This window comes from Vidua macroura, chromosome 7, assembly GCF_024509145.1.
Source record: "Vidua macroura isolate BioBank_ID:100142 chromosome 7, ASM2450914v1, whole genome shotgun sequence".
NCBI classification, from domain to species: domain Eukaryota; kingdom Metazoa; phylum Chordata; class Aves; order Passeriformes; family Viduidae; genus Vidua; species Vidua macroura.
Window position 1 is genome coordinate 29,259,076 of NC_071577.1, and position 18,524 is coordinate 29,277,599.

The 18,524-nt window shown below is 39.6% G+C and overlaps 1 protein-coding gene across 1 annotated transcript in view; it reads right to left on the bottom strand.

The window, feature by feature from the left end:
* The window catches only part of CLASP1 (cytoplasmic linker associated protein 1), a 170,016-nt gene that overhangs the window by 59,981 nt on the left and 91,511 nt on the right, over positions 1-18,524 (bottom strand). The window contains exons 20-22 of the mRNA XM_053983207.1: positions 9,899-10,006; positions 8,385-8,411; positions 6,798-6,965 (exon numbers count right to left, since the gene is read on the bottom strand). Coding sequence (XP_053839182.1) covers positions 6,798-6,965; positions 8,385-8,411; positions 9,899-10,006 — 303 coding nt within the window. The remainder of the gene's footprint in view (positions 1-6,797; positions 6,966-8,384; positions 8,412-9,898; positions 10,007-18,524) is intronic.

The window sequence follows — 18,524 nt, forward strand, 5'->3', positions numbered from 1 at the left end:
ACCACATAATTAACAAGTTCATGAACACATTTGATCTTAAAGCATTTCAATGAAAACACAAGAAAAAGGTAATACGGTAACAACTACATTGGGTTACTGTTGTTACATTGATATTTCCTCCCCATGTAACCTTTATGACCTACTAACAAAAATCTAGAAATGCATTACTCTATCCTCACAATTTCCTCACAATAAAACAGTATAACATATCTGTAACTGAGATTTTATAGTCAGTGTAAGAATCAGACTCAGCATCAGTGGAAGTGTATAAAGCTCACACCAACCACGGTTCTGATACACTGCATTTGCTTTTCAGAACAAGGGTCAAGACAGTACTTCAATGACTGTATTTTCAATAAAATAAACAAAACACAGCACAGTGACACAGAACACTGACAAGCTAACACTGAAATCCAGCCTACTTATACGTTTTGGCTGGAGGAAAAAAGCTTCATCCAAAATTGAAGCTAGGCAGGTTAACTATAAAAATAAGCCACAGTTGTGGATCTACTGTCTTTTTCTAGATCTGGTATGAAATCAGCTTCATTTAATCAATAAAATGTTCATCTATTTATTTTAAAGAGCTATGAACCAAGTTATGAATGCAAAGTTGAACTCCTTCCATTTTTCACCAGAAGTTGAGATATTAATGTAAACAGATTATTTTATAGCTCAATATAATGAAGTCATTGAACCCAAAGGCTTCTCCAAAATTAAAACTTGTGCTGTGTTCCATTTACACATTACATCACACAACTGTATTTTGTCACTATGTGCAAAATAGATACTGTAACACCATTCTTTATTAAATTACTACATAAAGGAAGAGGGCCTGGAGATAACTGTATTTCATGTCTGAGATGACAAGTTTTGATACAAGAAGTAATGTATTTGGTTGAACATATGATATGGCATTTGATCAGAAACATTAACTATCTTGCTGTATTCAGCATTGTGCAGAAAAACTTCTGCATAAGGTAAGTGTAATAAGATTTTCTATTTGTACTGTACACCTTAACTGCAGTTTAATGATGGTCCTTTAAAATTTCAGTCTTTCCTTGGTTTTACACTGCCTGACAAAGTTTCCTACAGCATGTGCAACTTAATTGACTGTCCTGTAAAACCTCTACAAAAAGAGAGCTGCTATCTCCACTGGAGGATTCAGAATAGAAATTATATACTGTAACTATAGCTAGCTGTAAGAAAATCGAATCATGAATAATTGAGTCACTCAACAACAGGCTACAATGCTACAAAACTACTTCACTGAGACCTAGAAAATCCAGGCTTGCCCTCCCATAGATTTTCATCAGTGTTACTAAGCAAAGCAGCACAGCCCCATACAAGCTGATTCAATGAAACTAAAAATTGCAAAAGTTCAAACTAAGCTATTTCCCTACTAACAGAGAAATGCTGAGAACCAGAATTGAAGCATGCAGAAGAAAAACAGAAGGGGAAAAAAACCAGGGTTGGAAATGGGGAGTGTCAGGAATTCAGAGGACAGAAAAGAGCTCATTCCACCTAGCAGTGTCTTGAAAGGGCAATCACAACAAGGGAAAAAGGAAAAAACATATTGACCCTTAAAGCTCCAATGCCTACTCACCAAGTGGAGGGAAGCCCCGAGCAGGGCTTGTATCTCGACTGCTCTCACGGCTGGTATCACGACTGCACCCCTGACTCATGCTGGGTCGGGGGATACGACTGCTCCGTGCTAGCATGCAGCATGGAGAGTTTCAGAGAAGGTGAACAAGTTTAATGAGGACAGAAAGCTCAAAGTCAAGTCACAGTTCTGTTAGTTATGGTAATTATTACATTAGTAATTACAATTTGCAGCAGCCTGCTCAGGCTCTTTACAAACCAACTACCTTACATGCTGAGCTGTGTTTGTGATGTGAAATTTCAGCAGCATTAATGTCTGGCTGACAGTCTGCTATTTTCTTAAGCAATCCAAGTTTTGTTATTCAAGTAGAGCAGGAATCTTCAATCATTTAGGGAAGCTCTACTGTTGCAAAACAGATGAGGCTGAAAGAAACCCTTCCAGAATATTTCTTCCCTAATTTTAAAATAAACATCCCTCTGGAACAAATCAGCAGACAAAAATTTCTTTAAGTTAATACTGATATAAAGTTTTTACATATATTTGTCTTTCACAAGAAGAGTTTTTTGAACAAACATCCTAAGGAAAAAAAAGGTGTACTGCACAGACTTGCATAGATATCTTTCTCCAATGAAAGATACTGGGGAAAAAATATTTAGAACCTGAATACCTGAAAGACAGGTTAAAAAGTGATTTGAATTTGAAAAGAGCAGTAGCTTCAGATATTTAACAGAAGCTAACTTCTGCTCCACAGACATTTCTAGTTCATCTTTATGGTTTTATATGCACACTTCAGGGGAGTTTTAAACTATATTCTTTACTTGTACAAAACCCTACATGCTTGCAGATGTTTGAGACCCTGAATGTTTTAAAAATGTTTGCAGAAAGTTATTTAGTAAGCTTTATGCCTGATGAAGAATACAGTATTTTCTTAAGGCAAAAACCAGCAGTTAATTGTCAGGAGAATTTAATGACTGTTTTTAAAAGGCAGTAGCATAATTCAAGTGTTCAGGAATCGCCGTTGATGAGTTTTCTCAGGCACAGAGTAAAACCTAACCTACCAGCTTTGGTGACAACACAGCAGAGGTACATATGCATAACATGAACGTGCTAATACTTTGACTGTATCCTTGTTTTTATAAAAATAATGTCATTTGCATGCTTCAGTATATATATATATTCTTACAAATCTCTATCGGTTTGTATACAGAACTTAAATGCCTAGACTCAAGGTGAAGTTCCTCTACAGTACTTCACTGTCCTCACATAAAATGGATATATTAGCATCCTTCAAGCAAAACAGTACAGAACAAAATAGAAACCTTCATATTTAGGTTTTAAAATTAAAATAGAGACTTCTGACAGATTCTTGCTTTGTCAAATCCCTCCCAGTTTTGCAAAACCCAGTTCATATCTCTGCGATGAATTAATGGTTCTGATGGTTGATCTCTGATGTCAGACAATGTGAGATGAGCTATCAACCAAGCTGATTAGATGACCATAATGTCTAATGGTACTGAGTTAGATGGTCTTACAATAAATAAAACAGACTAATTTATAAGAACTGGATGAAATTAGGGTCCATGAGTACAATAATCCCATCTCAGATATACAAGGGGAAAAGCTGAGGTGAACAACAGGTAAAAGTAACATTAAAGTTCTCCACACAAATACTTGGTTTGAAATTGCAGACTCTCTAGAAGCAAACTTCTCATTCTTGGGTCTCATGCTTAGATGTAAATAATGGCAGCCTTCACATAAGGTTTGCACAAGCAGTAATTTCTCTTAAACAGAGAAGATCTGCCCATCTTTTCTATAATACAACCATACTAAAAACAGTAAAGGCTCTTTAGAGAGGGAGAGATGTGAATGATTACAAAACTTAGTGGATGCACACAGCAGATTCTCCTTCCATACCAGCTAAGAGCAGCAGCATGAAGAAAATGCATTTTAACAGCATTGTCCTACTAGTGTAGGACAATGCTACAGATGAAGCATAATACTGACTTTACAAACAGAGCACTCAAAGCCAAACACTGGGTACTTCAGGATTAATGGTCAAATAAAAGTGTTGCGTGTTACTGGATACAAAAGAAAATCAAGAAAAAAAAAAAAAAAAAAAAGGATTGAAAAGAACTGAAGGATGAGTCTGCTGTGGACTCCCAGGCACCTGCCTCACATTTTCACCATCATGTTGTGTAGAGAAGATTTTTTATCAGCTACTCAGACTATTTCCTTTAGACACTGACAGCAGTAAAGGCCAGCAGTGTTGTCATTTAGCTAAGTCTCTCACACTGTGACAGCCTGTCTCTGCAGTGCAGGTTGCAAAAGCAAAGAAAACAGACCAAGTCTCAATTGGAGAATTCTCAACCCCCAAAAGCTGGACAGAAATCAAGTGAACGAGTAGCAAAATGGATTAAGAGGAGTAGGCAGCATGAAAGCAGACAGTGTGTCCACAGCCAGCTCTGCTGTGAGAAAGTCTAGGACAGGACAAGAATGGGTTGTTTCCAATAATACTCCAACTTTGTAATGTGTACTGTACATCCAAGTTTTACCAATTTTATCCGGAAAGTCACTTAGACATGGCTCACACCAATATTAAAACACACTATCAAGCAGTCTTATGCCAGTGGAACCCAACAGATACAAGTATCACCAGCAGAACATGAAAGTGCCCCTGTTTACCAATCTACCACTTGGAAGAAACTGGTATTTCATTAGGGTGTGAATTTTAATGATTCTTAAGTGGAGACTAAAAATCAGCAGACGCTTTCTTACATCAATACCAGCATTTTAGAGTCTGAAATTCTGCCAAACAGCCAAAGGAAAGCTCTGTAGTGGGGAACACCCAGTCAAGGCAAGTCAAGAACAGCCTGCAGATTTCCAGTAAATGTACACAGCATAATCCCAACAGAAAGAGTGCTGCTGCTGAAGCTGATAGGCAGCTGTACTTGCTCCATTTTTTGGAGAATGGCTGTCTTGCATCTCTCACTTCTTTCAGAACCAGCTGTGCCACATGATCTGCAGAGGATCCAACAGAATTAACTCCAGGCTGATATTTTTCAATCCATAGGTAATGGACATCACCTGCTTGAGCACATGATCTCCTTCAAGGAGCCCAAAGAAACGCTCAAGATTAAGTGGACTGCACTCCTCCTTCCCCAAGAGGATATCACCACTCGTAAAACTCACTGAGCAGACAGCAGAGGCAGGCTTAAAAATGAAGTGTCACAAGCAGAGACATACAGGTGACCACACAGGGCCTCAGAACATTGAATGTGCCTCATTGTGCTGCCTCTGGGGAAACAAGATCTTCAAGTTTCCCAGCACATAGAAGGAATCTACTTCATGGATACCTGTAGTCATCGTGGAAATCAAAGCTAGCAGCAAGGTACTGATGCTAACAGACATCCATATGCAGAGGGCTCTATTATTGTTACTGCCTCAGGAGAGCCTGAAAAACTCCAGGGGATGGTTTCTGTATTTGGAATCAAGGTGAGTGGGAGTTTATTTAATGAAATGAACAAACAAAATAAAATATCAAGAAAATATAGAGACTGAAGCAGCACAACAAAAAAAAGCATAAAATACTGTTAGCTACTATGCTATAAAGTAATAAGTACAATGGAATAATGGTATATATAGCTGATAGCTCAAAAGCTATCTCCATCTGGGTCAGTATTACAACTTCCAAAATCCAATAGACAGAATTTCTGCAACTGAACAGTAAAGTGTCAGACACTCCTGTTCCCATAACAGCTCAACCCAGGCTGTGTCCATCAACCTGGGGGGAACATGTGAAAGCCACACATCTGATACATGTCAGATCTCTCTCCCACTCTCAAAGAACAAGCACTGATTATGTTCTCAGGGAGCACGTCAGAGAAATTATACAAACTACTCTTTCAAAAGAATTCAAGGCTCCTGTAATATACCTGAAAGCAGGCAACCCAAGAGTGAGGATTCTACACAAGGTAATTTCCCTTCAGGTGCTCAAGAATGTTTCAAATCAGACCACATAGTATGATGATCAGCTTAAACGTGTGTGATGGTACCATCCACCATTCTTTGCTTCCTCCTAAAAAACAATGCTCTTATACACAGTGATAGCAGAACAATTACCTCTAGTATTTGGGAGGCACTTTACATTTTAAAAGCAATGAACAGAAAAGCTTAATGTATTCATACAGAGCCCATAAAATAGATCAGACATGAGAAGAACACAGAATTTGGAAAAGCAGTCACAATGAAGATGCAGTATTTTTTATGAATCATAATGGCATATACACTCAGGTGCTTTAAACTCATTTCAGTATACTGGAAAGAATCAATAAAATAGTTCTTTATTAACGACCTCCTCTAAATAAAGATGCAGCTCAAACATAAAATATAAAACTATTGCTAAGGCAATAGCTATCATTTTAACTGCCAACAGTAGGGCTACAATTTTAATTCATTTCAATCTACTAGCAAAGTCTCTGGAGATAAAAATAATTTAGAATCAGTATAATTTAAAATGTTTTTCTACATTAGCTTCAAACTTATAAAATCATTTATATTAAAAAATGAAAATGTTCAGACAGCACACTGAATACCTTTTCACTTCAATTCACATACACAAAGTCTTATATATATGATATTTACTCACCTGACTTTAAAAAAAGTCTGCTGATAAATTTGAAAATATAAACTATTACAGAATATTTACATAACAGTCACTGAGACGAGAGTATCAAAACCAGAACAATTACTACATAAATTTAACACGTGTTCTAAGAAAGTGTCTCCAGGATATTAAGCATGAGAGAAGCAAACCATTTAAAATGCAAAATTTCTAAAATAATCCAAGAAGGTGCTTTTTGCCTTTAGTTTCATGTGACTGTAAAGATTGCTCAACTCATTTTAGGAATAAGCTTAAATGAGGTCTTTTTGCTCTGATGGTTATTCTTGCTTCCTGATCTAATAATATTGCTCATGTTGAATTTCAAACCGAAAACATATCATGACATCTTTAGGCTTACTTTGAAACCATAAGCTCAACCTGGAAAATTGAAATTATTGTCCTACAAACCACAGGCACATGAACTTGACAGCTGAGAAACTCAGAAGAATAACAGCAACATAAAGAGTTTCCCAGTCAAGAGGAAAGCCCCTCCTTCAAGCACACCAGCCAGCACATCCCTGCAGTGACTGTTCTTACCTAGGCCTATTCTGTTGGGACTCGTCTCCCGACTGCATCCCTGGCTCCGAGGAATCTTGCTGCGCTTCTCTGAGGATGATGGCACTGGCTGGACTCTGGATGTTCCACTGCTCAGGCCACCATAGGAGCTTCCTAAAAGCTTACCCGGAGAACTAGACCGGCTACCAGCTAGGAGAGAACCAGAAATGAGGAACAAACAATTAAAACCCCCCAAGATTTTAAACACACTGGCAGCAAAACTGGAACACAATCAGTTCTATATAAGAATCTAATCCAAATCCCTCAGAATACTAATGGGAGTGTTCCCTATAAGCTTTCAAGAAGACTGAGGAAAGCCCGTGGACAAAGAACACTGACATCAGCAACCCTCTGCTGCCCCTGGAGAACAAGCCCAAGCAGACACTGCAGTGTATGAACATCCAAGTTGGCTTTGGGAAAGTTTGTGGAGGTGCTGGGGCAGCCTTGCTGCAGCAGCAAGGGATTTCCAGGCTGCCTCACCTCCTCATAAAGCAACACCAACCAGGCTGTGTGCAGAGCTGTGCTGCAGTGCCCTGGCTTATGGCACAGGTCACCTGCTGCAAAGCAGCTCAGGCAGCTTTGTGCTACACTGCAGTGGTGGCACTGCTTTTCTACAATAATTCAGTGAAGAAAAATAAAAAAACCACCAGAACTGAACAGATCAGCACAATAATGAGTAAATCCCATGAGCCTCACACTCACAGAGATGCTGGCTTACTTAGATCTGGCTGGTTAAACCTAAGTTATTTTTCACATGATGAAAATTTTAGCAAATTGAATAGTTGGCCTGTTTTACATTTCCTTGTCTGTATGAATAGTCCATGATAACTTCCCATTTCTTCTAAGAAATGAGTATGTGAGTCCCTCAAAATCTGCTGTTGCCATACTATTCCTGACATTAAATTTATTTGCTGAAACACCAGGAAAAGTATATTTGAAAGGGTTGCAAGAGCATACTCAGGCAAGCTTACATTTTGAGCCTCTATTCACAAAGATTTCTTGTTGAAATGCATCTCACAAAAATTTCATTTCCAAATACTTTTACAACTAGAGTACAACAAAAGTTGAAGACTGTTCTTCTGTCTTAACATATGCAACTCTATTAGCCTCATGAACAATACCATAGCACACGTATAAACTTACTTGCCCCGTCCAATTTCTTGGCCAGAGCCATTCTGAACCAATCAAATATACTCCAATACTGTACAAGGTGCCAGCTCCATTCTCCCCAGCCCAAAGCGATAGGTACCAGTCCTCCACACACCACCATGACCTAGAAGTCATCTCACTGGTGTCAGCAGGGATGTACTGAAGTAACTGAGAGAAGAATTCAGCCCCTAGGGTTTGAGCTGCAGCAGTGAGCCAGCTTTGACATCAGAACATACGCTTACCATATTTGATTAGTGGGAGAAAGCAAAATCACCTACCATACACACTTTGATTTATGACTTCAACAAAATGTTTTTTAAGTCTTATAGTTAGGAGAGAATGAGGAAAGCTAAAAGCTTAGCAGTTAAAAAATGTGAAGGAAATAACGTGAAAAAGCAAGAAAGGGAAAACGTTTCTTACCACCAGCAGGATTAGCTGATCTGGATCCTTGATTATGAGGGCAGACCAAGGGACAGGCAAAAAGTGGATTAAAAGACAGCAAGACAATACAGCGTTCAGCATGCGGTTTGTGCTATACACAATACAGACAGATTTATTTACAAACATGTCACTCCTAAAGCCTCTGCAGAATGCAGTGAATTAATGTGCAGATGCAACTAAACTTCCCAAGGCTGACCAACTTCTCAGCAAAATGTCAACCAAGACCCAAGTTCTGCTCTAAACTGCACCCCAACCCAGTCTGCGAAATTGCAACATGCTTATCCACTGTGTGGGCATGGAAAATCTGGTCCTGTGACCAACTCATTATATTTGAATTTGTAAATTATTCCATGCAACATGTAGTTTAAGGATAAAAATCACATCTGGTTGGGCTAGGCTGGAAACGCAACAAACTAGACCAAGGCAGCAGGTGACCATCCTAAATCTTCATCAGGCATTCTATAGAAAAATTAGGTCCATAATCTTTAAAGAAAAACTACTATTTAAATACTTCTGAGACTTGTCTCATCTGGTCTGACCATTTTTCACCAAACTAAGTTTTGGGAAAAAAGGTGATTTCTGGCTTTGGATAAGTTCTAGGTTCAACACTGAAGAAATCAATTTACATTAGCATCCCAAAGGCCAAATATATCCTTATAACCTCAATGTAAAGATTTCCATTTGGCCCCATGTTCAATATACTATGTCTTTATGCAGATCTCCCAGTCTAACACAAGGCTATAAACTGCTTTTTCAACCCTCCAGCATGACAGAGCAAAGCAATGAAAGAATGAACAGAGAAGGGCTTTCAAATGGGGGTACAAAGCAAGACAAGTCCTCAGAACAAACAGATCCTTCACAAACCCAATCTCCTATTCACAAGGCTGAAGGTCCTCATAACAGGGAGTTTATCTCTCCCCCCAGTTCCTTTTAAAAGTCTGAGTGACAAAATTCTCCTCAGATACACACGACAAATATGCAGCAGCACCATATGCGTGGCTCCTAGGAGAAAACCATGTCTTGTCAGGAAGCCAGAGAGCGCAGATGTGTCATGTGAATCAAAGCAGAACCCTTTTTCCCATGTCTACACAAAATAGGTAACGTCCTATTTTCAACTGATGCCAAACCCCATTAATTTTAGACAACTCACGTGTTCACACATGCAGAAATAGAGTCACATAAGCAGGAGAGTCTTGGCAGGGCAAGCAGTCAGCTACAGGCACAGGGGGTGTCTCAGCAAGACACAGTGCCAGTTATTTAGAGCTACACACCACAGTGACACGAAATTCTGCTGCACAACTGGTAAAAAAAGGCCACAACTAAGCACTCGGATCTGGGGCCCCGTTTGTCAGCAGGAGTACACACTGGCTAGGTGGGGATTTGTTTTATTACATGTCCAAAGTGAGCCCAATTCTCTGATGGTGCTACTGCAATTCAAGAGAAACCCATTAATAACTCTTTGTTCTGTTCCCCAAGAATAAAGCAATTCTTACGCTGGGACTGGGACACTACTTTAGCGCGGCTGCGGCCCCGAGTATCAGCAGGCGTTGAGGTGACACTTGTGGCACTGCCAGAGCTCTGCCTCCTGGTGCGGATCCGGCCTGGAGGAATGCAAAGACAATCACACTGTTAACAAGTTTCTTACAAAGGCAGCAGCAGCATCTAACATACTATACACACAATTATCAAGGGTACAAAAGAAATTTATTGGGAGAGGCAACACCTTTTATTAGGCTGGCTGAGATGCAGGGGAGGGAGTGGAAACAGCCACAGCCCATAGTCCAAAAACTTCTTTGCTTTCTGTATTGCTATCAGCCAGTTTAATTAAAAAATATTACCTCTCTATAGCCTTTGCTCCTGTTCTAGAGTAGCTTCTTTACAAAGGATCAACAACAAAAAATTTCAAGCCTCCTAAATGCAGCTTCCTGTATCAAATTATTACTTTCTGACAAGGTGATCACCCTTTCAGAGACAGGTGTGACAGATGTCCTCCCAAATTCCATCGCTGGGATTTCCAACTAGCTGTCTGGTGCTTTATACCCTGCTCCACCTGCACAGGCTGGCAGGCACTCCTGTGACAGTCTGTCGACGCAGCCTGACCACACTTCTATTTCAGGCTCATTGAATTTTCCCTGCTGTTTACAGATCCCTCATATTTATCCAGAGATCAGAGCTACTCTACTTGTAATGAAGAGCCCTATTTAAAATAATCAGTGTCGAGGAAAACAGATTCTGTGTGCCTTCTCTTTATTTAAGCAGATAATGAATATAAAGTCTCAAAGTGTTCTCAGTCCTTGTTCTATCCTTTCCTCATGGAAAAGCCAGTGAAATTTGAGCTAGGAAAGCTTAGGGGGTCATCAGTTCATCCCTTTTCTGGGGTAGGGTTGTTTCCTACAGAATGCCCTTTCCAGTGCTAAGCTTCAATTATCTGTCTCTAGTTAATGGGAAAGAAATGATAATTAAGAGTAACCAAAGAAAGCCTCCATCAATACTTTTCAACACATCAGTTCTTAGCCAAGACTGAAGTTTTTTTCTCAGGGCTCATGCCAGTGCTATCCTGCATTCAGAGGGTGACTTCCAGTTTCAGGCACAATAATGAAAGGAAAAAACCCACAGCAGGTAAGAGAAGTCTAGACAACTGCACCCACTGGTTATAGATACTCATCTCCTGCCCTCTGTCTCCACCATAAGCATACAGAGATATATGAACAGGGAAACACACACACTTCCCACCCAAAAAAAACCACTTCACATAAGGCACACATGCAGGACAAGACAATGGCAAGCAGCCCAGACAGAGCGATTGGGTGCTATGTTCCTTCTCTGAGCTCTCAAAATATTCATAACACAGTCTGAAAGCTTCTGCTAGACCCAAAGTGACAAGGAGATGCCTAACTTTGAGAAGAAAGGGCAAATTTGTTTGCATGAGAAAAAGCCTACAAGATAGCTCTACTTCAAACCTCCACCAGCACCTAGTTTTAAAACAGCTCAGTAGGCAAAGTACAGGTAAGTACATTCAAACAATTGTTTACAGACGAGACACGGAAGGAATCATTAGCAAAAACTTTTTAACCACTGGCTCAACTGAACAAGCTCTGAGCACACCCATGTGGGTCCAACAGCCATAAAACTGGCTGCTGATGTCTTCTTTACCACCAGCAAAGGCTGCAGACTCCTCTGCTGTAGGGCATTCTTGCGTCTTACAAAGGATCAGCCTGATGCACTGCTGGAGGCAAGCTCTAGAGCTCTCTGCCAGCAGATCCCACCCCATGCAAGTTTGGCACAGCTCCACACAGGTGAGCAGAGCCACTCTCTCACTTGTTAATGAGATGGACACAAAGCCCGACACAGGCTCCAAGGCAGGCTGGCATGGGGAAGGAGGCAGGCAGACATCACACTCCTCTCAGAAGCCTCAAGGCTTCCCTCCATTTCTATCAGGAAGGCATCACAGGAAGACAAGAATTTAAACCTGACCAGTCTTAGGAACCAGTAATGGAATTCATTTACATCCTTCCAGAAGGCCAGTGGGAGGCCTTGGCATTGCAGGAAGTCCTAGGGGGAAATCAAGCTGAAATTCAACACTACACACAGTAACAGGCAGTACTGGAAGATACATTTAGTGATGTGCATGGGCCAAGAATGGGTGAGAAGGGACTGATGTGTCCTCCTCTTACACAAAGGCCACTTAAGACCCTCAAAATTTTCTGGATTTTTCTGCAGCTACAAAAGTTGGGGTTTTTTTTTCTTTCTTGTATCTTCATCAGTAGGTGACTAAGAAGGGGAAAACTGGGATAAGATGTGTGACTCTTCCAACTTAAGAAATACAAAGTCTAAAATAATATATAAAGTGAAACTGAGATTAGCTTCTGAAACCATTTCTAGACGCTTAAAAAATTAAACAGAACTAACGCAAACTTAATTAACATGTGATTATCAACAAGACTGGAAGAAGAAAACTCAGCCCTATTTTGAAACCCCTAAGGGCTGGTAGGTAGATTCCTACCAACTTCATCAGTTTCTGAATGAATGAATGAATGAATGAATGAATGAATGCCCAGGAACAAAATTCTGCTTCCTTTTGCACTGGTACATTTGCACACTGATTTAAGCCTATTGGGTGTCAGAACAGTGTGAGAGGAGAAGTTGTTCTTCCACAGTAAGAACAGAGCCCTAACACTGATACAGATTTTCTCATCCTTTAAAAAATGCTGATAAGCATTTGAACTAACATTGCACTGGACTTGCATTGTGCATATGGATTTTTAATATATATTATACCAAGTACAACATGCATATATAGTAGTTAATCCATACAACACAAATGTGGCTTCTACATTCCCCCAAAAATTTCATTTGCAAACAAGAATCTGCACTCATATCCAAGACTTATTTGCACATAGGACTATGTGTGTGGCTTCATCTCTATCATTCTAACCCAGACAGAAAAATTAATTTCAAGCAGGACTGGAAATATAGTATCAAGTAAGCTATTTAGGCTTTTTCTTGTTCTTGTTCTTAAATTCAAACAAACACCTCCCCTCCCAAAACTTCTTTGCTTTCAAGTGGGTTTGTCTCCATATCCAGTTCAAACTACAGATGTAGCAATCCATATTTCACAACCATTCTTTTTATGCTGCTTTTGAAAGCATTGCTGAATCCTAACAACAGCAGCACAGCAAAGGAACAGATAAAGAGTGCCCCAACTAGTTTCCAAAAACCATGAAAGTATTTCCATAAAAAGCCCTTGATCTAAATTTGACATGTGACACCCTGTTGTTAGTACAGAAAAGATTTTGAAAGACTCCATATAAATGCATTGTGTTAAGAAATCATTTCTGGATTTTTAGGAGGTTTTGGTTTTATTTTTTAAAGTTATTGTCATTTTTACAACAATGGTTCAGAATCAACTGTGAAATGTCTAACAAATGCCTAAACCTAGAAAGGTTGTTTTGTTGTTTTTTTTTTTTTTTTTTTTTTTAGAAAAGGAACAAATCAAGGAAGATTCTCTAATAATATTTGTGCTTTACAAGAGGCTTCACCTGGCAGGTTGAGTCCTCTGGGTGGATAATGCAGCATATCCCCACCGCCAGTCATAGGCTTTATGACACTCAGTCTGCATGTCACACTGAAGAAAATGGTTTTCAAATAGTCTAGAAATGGTATGCAACAGCCTCACAACTCACTTTAATCAATTCCATGCTGTGAATAGGGACACCTACAACCACGCAAGTTATATGTGGATACACTGGGACAGTGATGCTCTCTCCAGGGATCAGGTTAATGCAGTTAGGTTACCCAGCACTGGGGTTTTTGCCCCACTTGGAGAAAAACATTCCTGAAAGAGCCTCTAGCCCTACCTGTATCACTGCTAAATAACACATGGACACGGGAGACATACAGAGATCAATTAAAAACATAGATAATATTTAAAGAACTTTTTACAACCCCATCAAAATGGTTTCCATGCATATTTAGCACTTCTCCAATGTTAGAAAGACCTGACTTTGCACAATGATTTTTCCTCAGAGGCACTTCATCCTCATTGGAAACCATCAGGATGTGCTGCCTCTGGGTTTTACATGAGATCTCCCGCCAAAGCAGAGGGCTCAGTAAACACTCCACTTTGCCCTACACAAACAAAGCCAAATCAACTCAGCACTTGCAAAGGGATGGAGCAAGAAAAGCAAAAAACCTACTACCTAAGCAGTTCTGTGTAAGGTACCACTGTCAGTCATGACTTTGAATCAAGCCTCACTCCTAAGGACAAGGGAGAGTTTTAAGGCAGAGAAGAAAACAGGAATGGCGATTTCTTTAAACTTGTGTTACTCCCAAAGCCTTTGATACTGCACTCAAGGTGTCCACCTGAGCCTAAGTTATCTGAAAACTGTAACAAACCCCATTTTATTGCCTTTCTGGTGAATACTAAAAGCTATTAAAAATTGTGCCACTGACTGCAAACTGCTGATTTTGTTTTGAATTTGCCAGTTGCAGGTCAAATCAGCATTTATGCTTTCCCTTTTGGAGAAAGGCTTTGTCTGAAGAGCTTTGACTTCCTCCTTGCTTTGAAAAAAAGGTAACACAAATGTTCTAAACCATTCCAATTAATGAAAGCATTATGCACCCTTTAAAAATATTACTTGAAAAGCTGTTTCATGATAAGCAGAATTTTTTTTAAGGTTTCCTTTTAATCAGGTATAACAAACATGGCAAAAGTGCTACCTCCCAAGCACTAACTGTGATGATCAAAACTGTAAAGGTTTATCTCTTTTGAGCTTTCTGTGTGTAAAGCCTTAATGCAGTTCAAAAGATCCCCATACATGAAGGGTCTGGGCAATCAAGGCACATCTGTGCACTGCATGAAGAGCTGCACAAGCCTCACTGGTATACAGACTCACCCACCTTTCCATAAGGAAGTGCATTTCTACAGCATTTGCCAATTGTTGGGATGTCACAACTTAAAACCAAAGGACTGATACTCAGCTCTTAGTTGGCATTCTTGCACTGGCATCACCTACTCTATCTTGCTCCTTTGTTTGAGCTGCCTGACTCCAAACCAAACCATGAGGAGAACCAAGGGCAAAGCAGATGGGAACTGCCAAGTCTACACAATGCTGGCTCCCAGCTGAGGGGAATGAGCAGAATTTTACAATGTAGCTACAGAAAGCCATGATGAAAACCAGGCTGCAGATTTAAGGTCAAGCTGAACCACACAAAAAGACACAGGAATTTTCTCTTAAATGACTTACTGGTGACCTGCAAAAAAACCCAAAACAAATCACAGGAGCACACTGTAGATGACATTTCTGCTTTATGTTATGTTTCCTTCTGTGTCTAGAACAAGAAGATGTTTTTCTCTACCCCCACCCTCTTAATTTTTACATTTATGTCAAGAATACAAAATTTTATGTTCCCCGCAGTTCCTGACTCAATCTGCAAGATCACAGAGTTGGCAGAAGACCTTACTCAGTTTCATTATTCAGTGAAGGACACACTCAGTCCTCAATAAAAGGGTTTTTGCCTCAACTATCTCAGAGGAAAAAGATGAAGAGTTTCAAAAAGTGATTAAACTCATTCTTGAACTACTCTGGCTACAGTGTACTGAGTTTTCATTTTCCTGACCCTCTTCATCAGAAAAGAGAATCCTACAGCAAAAAGAAGGTATAAGACTTGGTATTTAAAACTGAGGGGATAGCAAACTCAGTTTCTGAAAGTTCATCTCAATCATCCCTGCCCCAAGCAACTTGCTAGTTTCTATTACAGATTTTTACCAAATCCAATCTGCTCCTAATGTAACTGTTTTCAATTGAAAACAGTAACCAAATAAAACACCCACCCTTTTGCATCATGACAATAAAGTATTTAATAAACTAAAAATAGAGGTATTGCACAGGACAGCTGTTGTAACAGGCCTCTGCAAACATTATTACATCCAAGGAGAGGACTGAAAGCTGGTATTTCATATAAAACATTAAACCCTCAACATTTCAGATGAAGGCCAAAAAGAGACAGGTTTGAGAACTAAGATGAAAGAAAGAAAAGTGTCAACAATTAAAAAAAAAAAGAAGAAAAAACATCAGTTATTACAACAACTTGGAATTTTCATCTAACTCATGATTTAGAAATACAGGTCTCAGGTCAACTTCATATTCCTTATCACTGACAGATCACAAAGCACAAATACTTCTCTCAACACTAAGTACCATTTCCAAAAATAGTCCAGACCTTTTCCTCCAAATAATAAATCAATGTGTCACTAATTGTAAGGAAAATAACACAGATGTCACAACAGCACAGTGGCACTTCTCAGACCACCACATCCAAATACAAGCAGCCATCAAAGATATGAGCACAGTCCCACAAGACAGTAATAGATCCCTTGAAAAGAGACTTGCACTGGAAAAAAAAGGCTTTGCTGGAGAGTGTGGTATCTCCATTCTGTGTAGAAAACATTTTTGTTTCCAACTTCTGTCTACCTCAGAAAAAATTATTTCCCAGTGATCTTTTTTTGCTGAAGAAATAAGAAATAAAGAACAAGTTTTGATAACAAGCCAGAAAAACAGACTGGGATCCTTCCCAAACTAGCAGGCTCGGTGTTCTAGTAAAAAAAGCCTTTCCTCCAACTGTCTTTGGTGTAAGCCATCTCACTCAGACAGTTAACAACAAAAAGAGAGAGGTCAGGTTTAAAGAGGTTGACTAAGTATTCCTTCCCTAGAGATCATTGTTTACTGTCCTCATTTTTCTGCCATGTGATCATCTCATTCAATTCTCTCACTGCCCAGTCTCTTCCCAAAAGCATTTGGCAGTTGTGACCTGAGCTTTGGATGGAAAAACACAGCAAACCTTTATACATCAAGGAGAAAAGAAATCACAAGCCTTCTGTTGTTTGGGAGGTTTTTTTTTGGTTTGTTGGTTTTTTTTTTTTAGTCTATACACAGGTCACCTTCAACCAAAAGCAGTGCTTTAAATAGAGAAACCCACATAGCAACTTGGTGACCAGAGTCACAAAAGCAGACTAATGGTTCTTAGCAGGGAGGAGCTCAAAGAGAAAGTGAAGAATAGCCCATGGCATCAAAATGAGCAGGACAACCATGCAACACTTCATGCAGGTCACCAGTGAACATGGATGAGAACCAGGTAACACTTTGAGAACAGAGACCAGGTAGGGTAGTACGACTGTGGACACACCTCAGTTACACAGAGAGACTGCTTACCCTCAGTTTTACTGGTAGTACCATCTTTAGGCAAATTAAAGAAAAGTAAGGACAGGGTTAATAGGGAAAAATCAGTAACATCAACAGAAGTGGGCACTGTATATTAGCTAAATAAATATGAAAAATAAACCAAACAAAAAAAACCCCAAAAACCCACAATTAAAGAAATTTAAAAAGTTGGACCAAGCAGCAAATCAAACCTTGATGTATCAGAAGAAAACACTTGCAGGTTTTCCCTCCTGCAACAACCAACCTTTGCCCAACTCCATTTTCATTGTTTGCCTCACCATTTCTCTCCTGGAAATGTGCAGGTGATAAATGTCCCTACTAGCTAAAAAGGAAGCAGGATCCTTCAGGAGCAGCCATGTTTGCATCACTTAAGAGTGAATTTGCTACTTTTCTCCTAGAGCCTGGTTAAAGAACAAGACTGACACTGTATTCAGTCTCTAAGCTTCAAGGACCAAGTCAGCTTTAAGTAGATACTTCCTCCCTCTTCATTCTTCCTCATGACTAAAACTGTTTGATGCCAGTTTAGCCACTGAAGCTAGAGTGCAGCACAACTCAAAAGTGGCTGCATCTGTAAGCCCACCATCATGTGATCAAATTCACATTCTGTAATTATACTTCCACTGCAATGTATCTACATCTTGAACCAAGCATGAACAATTTAAATCATAGTAAGAATTCAACTTCTGAACTGAATACAACCAACACATCTAAGCCAAAGTAAAACATTTCAGATATGAAAGAAACCTGTCTGAAAATGGAATCCATAAGAATCATCCCTATATAATTCACCACTTATTTTTAATAGGTTAAAGAGCAAATGCCCTACATTAAAAGAAGAAACTCCTCAACCTAGTCAGTGAAGACAATGTACATGGCTTAAATCAAGAGCACAGACCCCTGAGTTTCTTCCCTGCTGTAAAGGTAAATCGATGACAAGTCTGGGATTAGATTAATGTGAAACCAGCAGAATGAGAAATGAGCTCAGATGATCAGCTCTGCTCACAATAGAGATGAAGCTCAGCAAATACGGTGTCAATCACTGCCTTGCATTTCCTCCTCTGTGACTCCTTCGACGGCAACTCCAGGAGAGAAAGATCCAATGCAAAGTTTGTTTTAAGAAACCCTGAGACACCTGAAGGCGAAACACAGTGCTCTGAAGGAATAATGTGACACGTGGCTATAATCCAAAGAGTCGGCATAAGGAACAGATACTTATATCCTGTCTGATATCATGGCAAGGCCGACCTCCTCTTTGCTTATCTATCTCTCTCCTTTGTGAAACAGAAAGGGAGCAAACTCAACTAAGATGTACTATTCAAAGCATAAAACAATGGAAAAGCAGTTTCAGGAAAGGGGGAAGGAAAAGAAGGAAAAGAGACAGGGGAACATATCAAAAGGA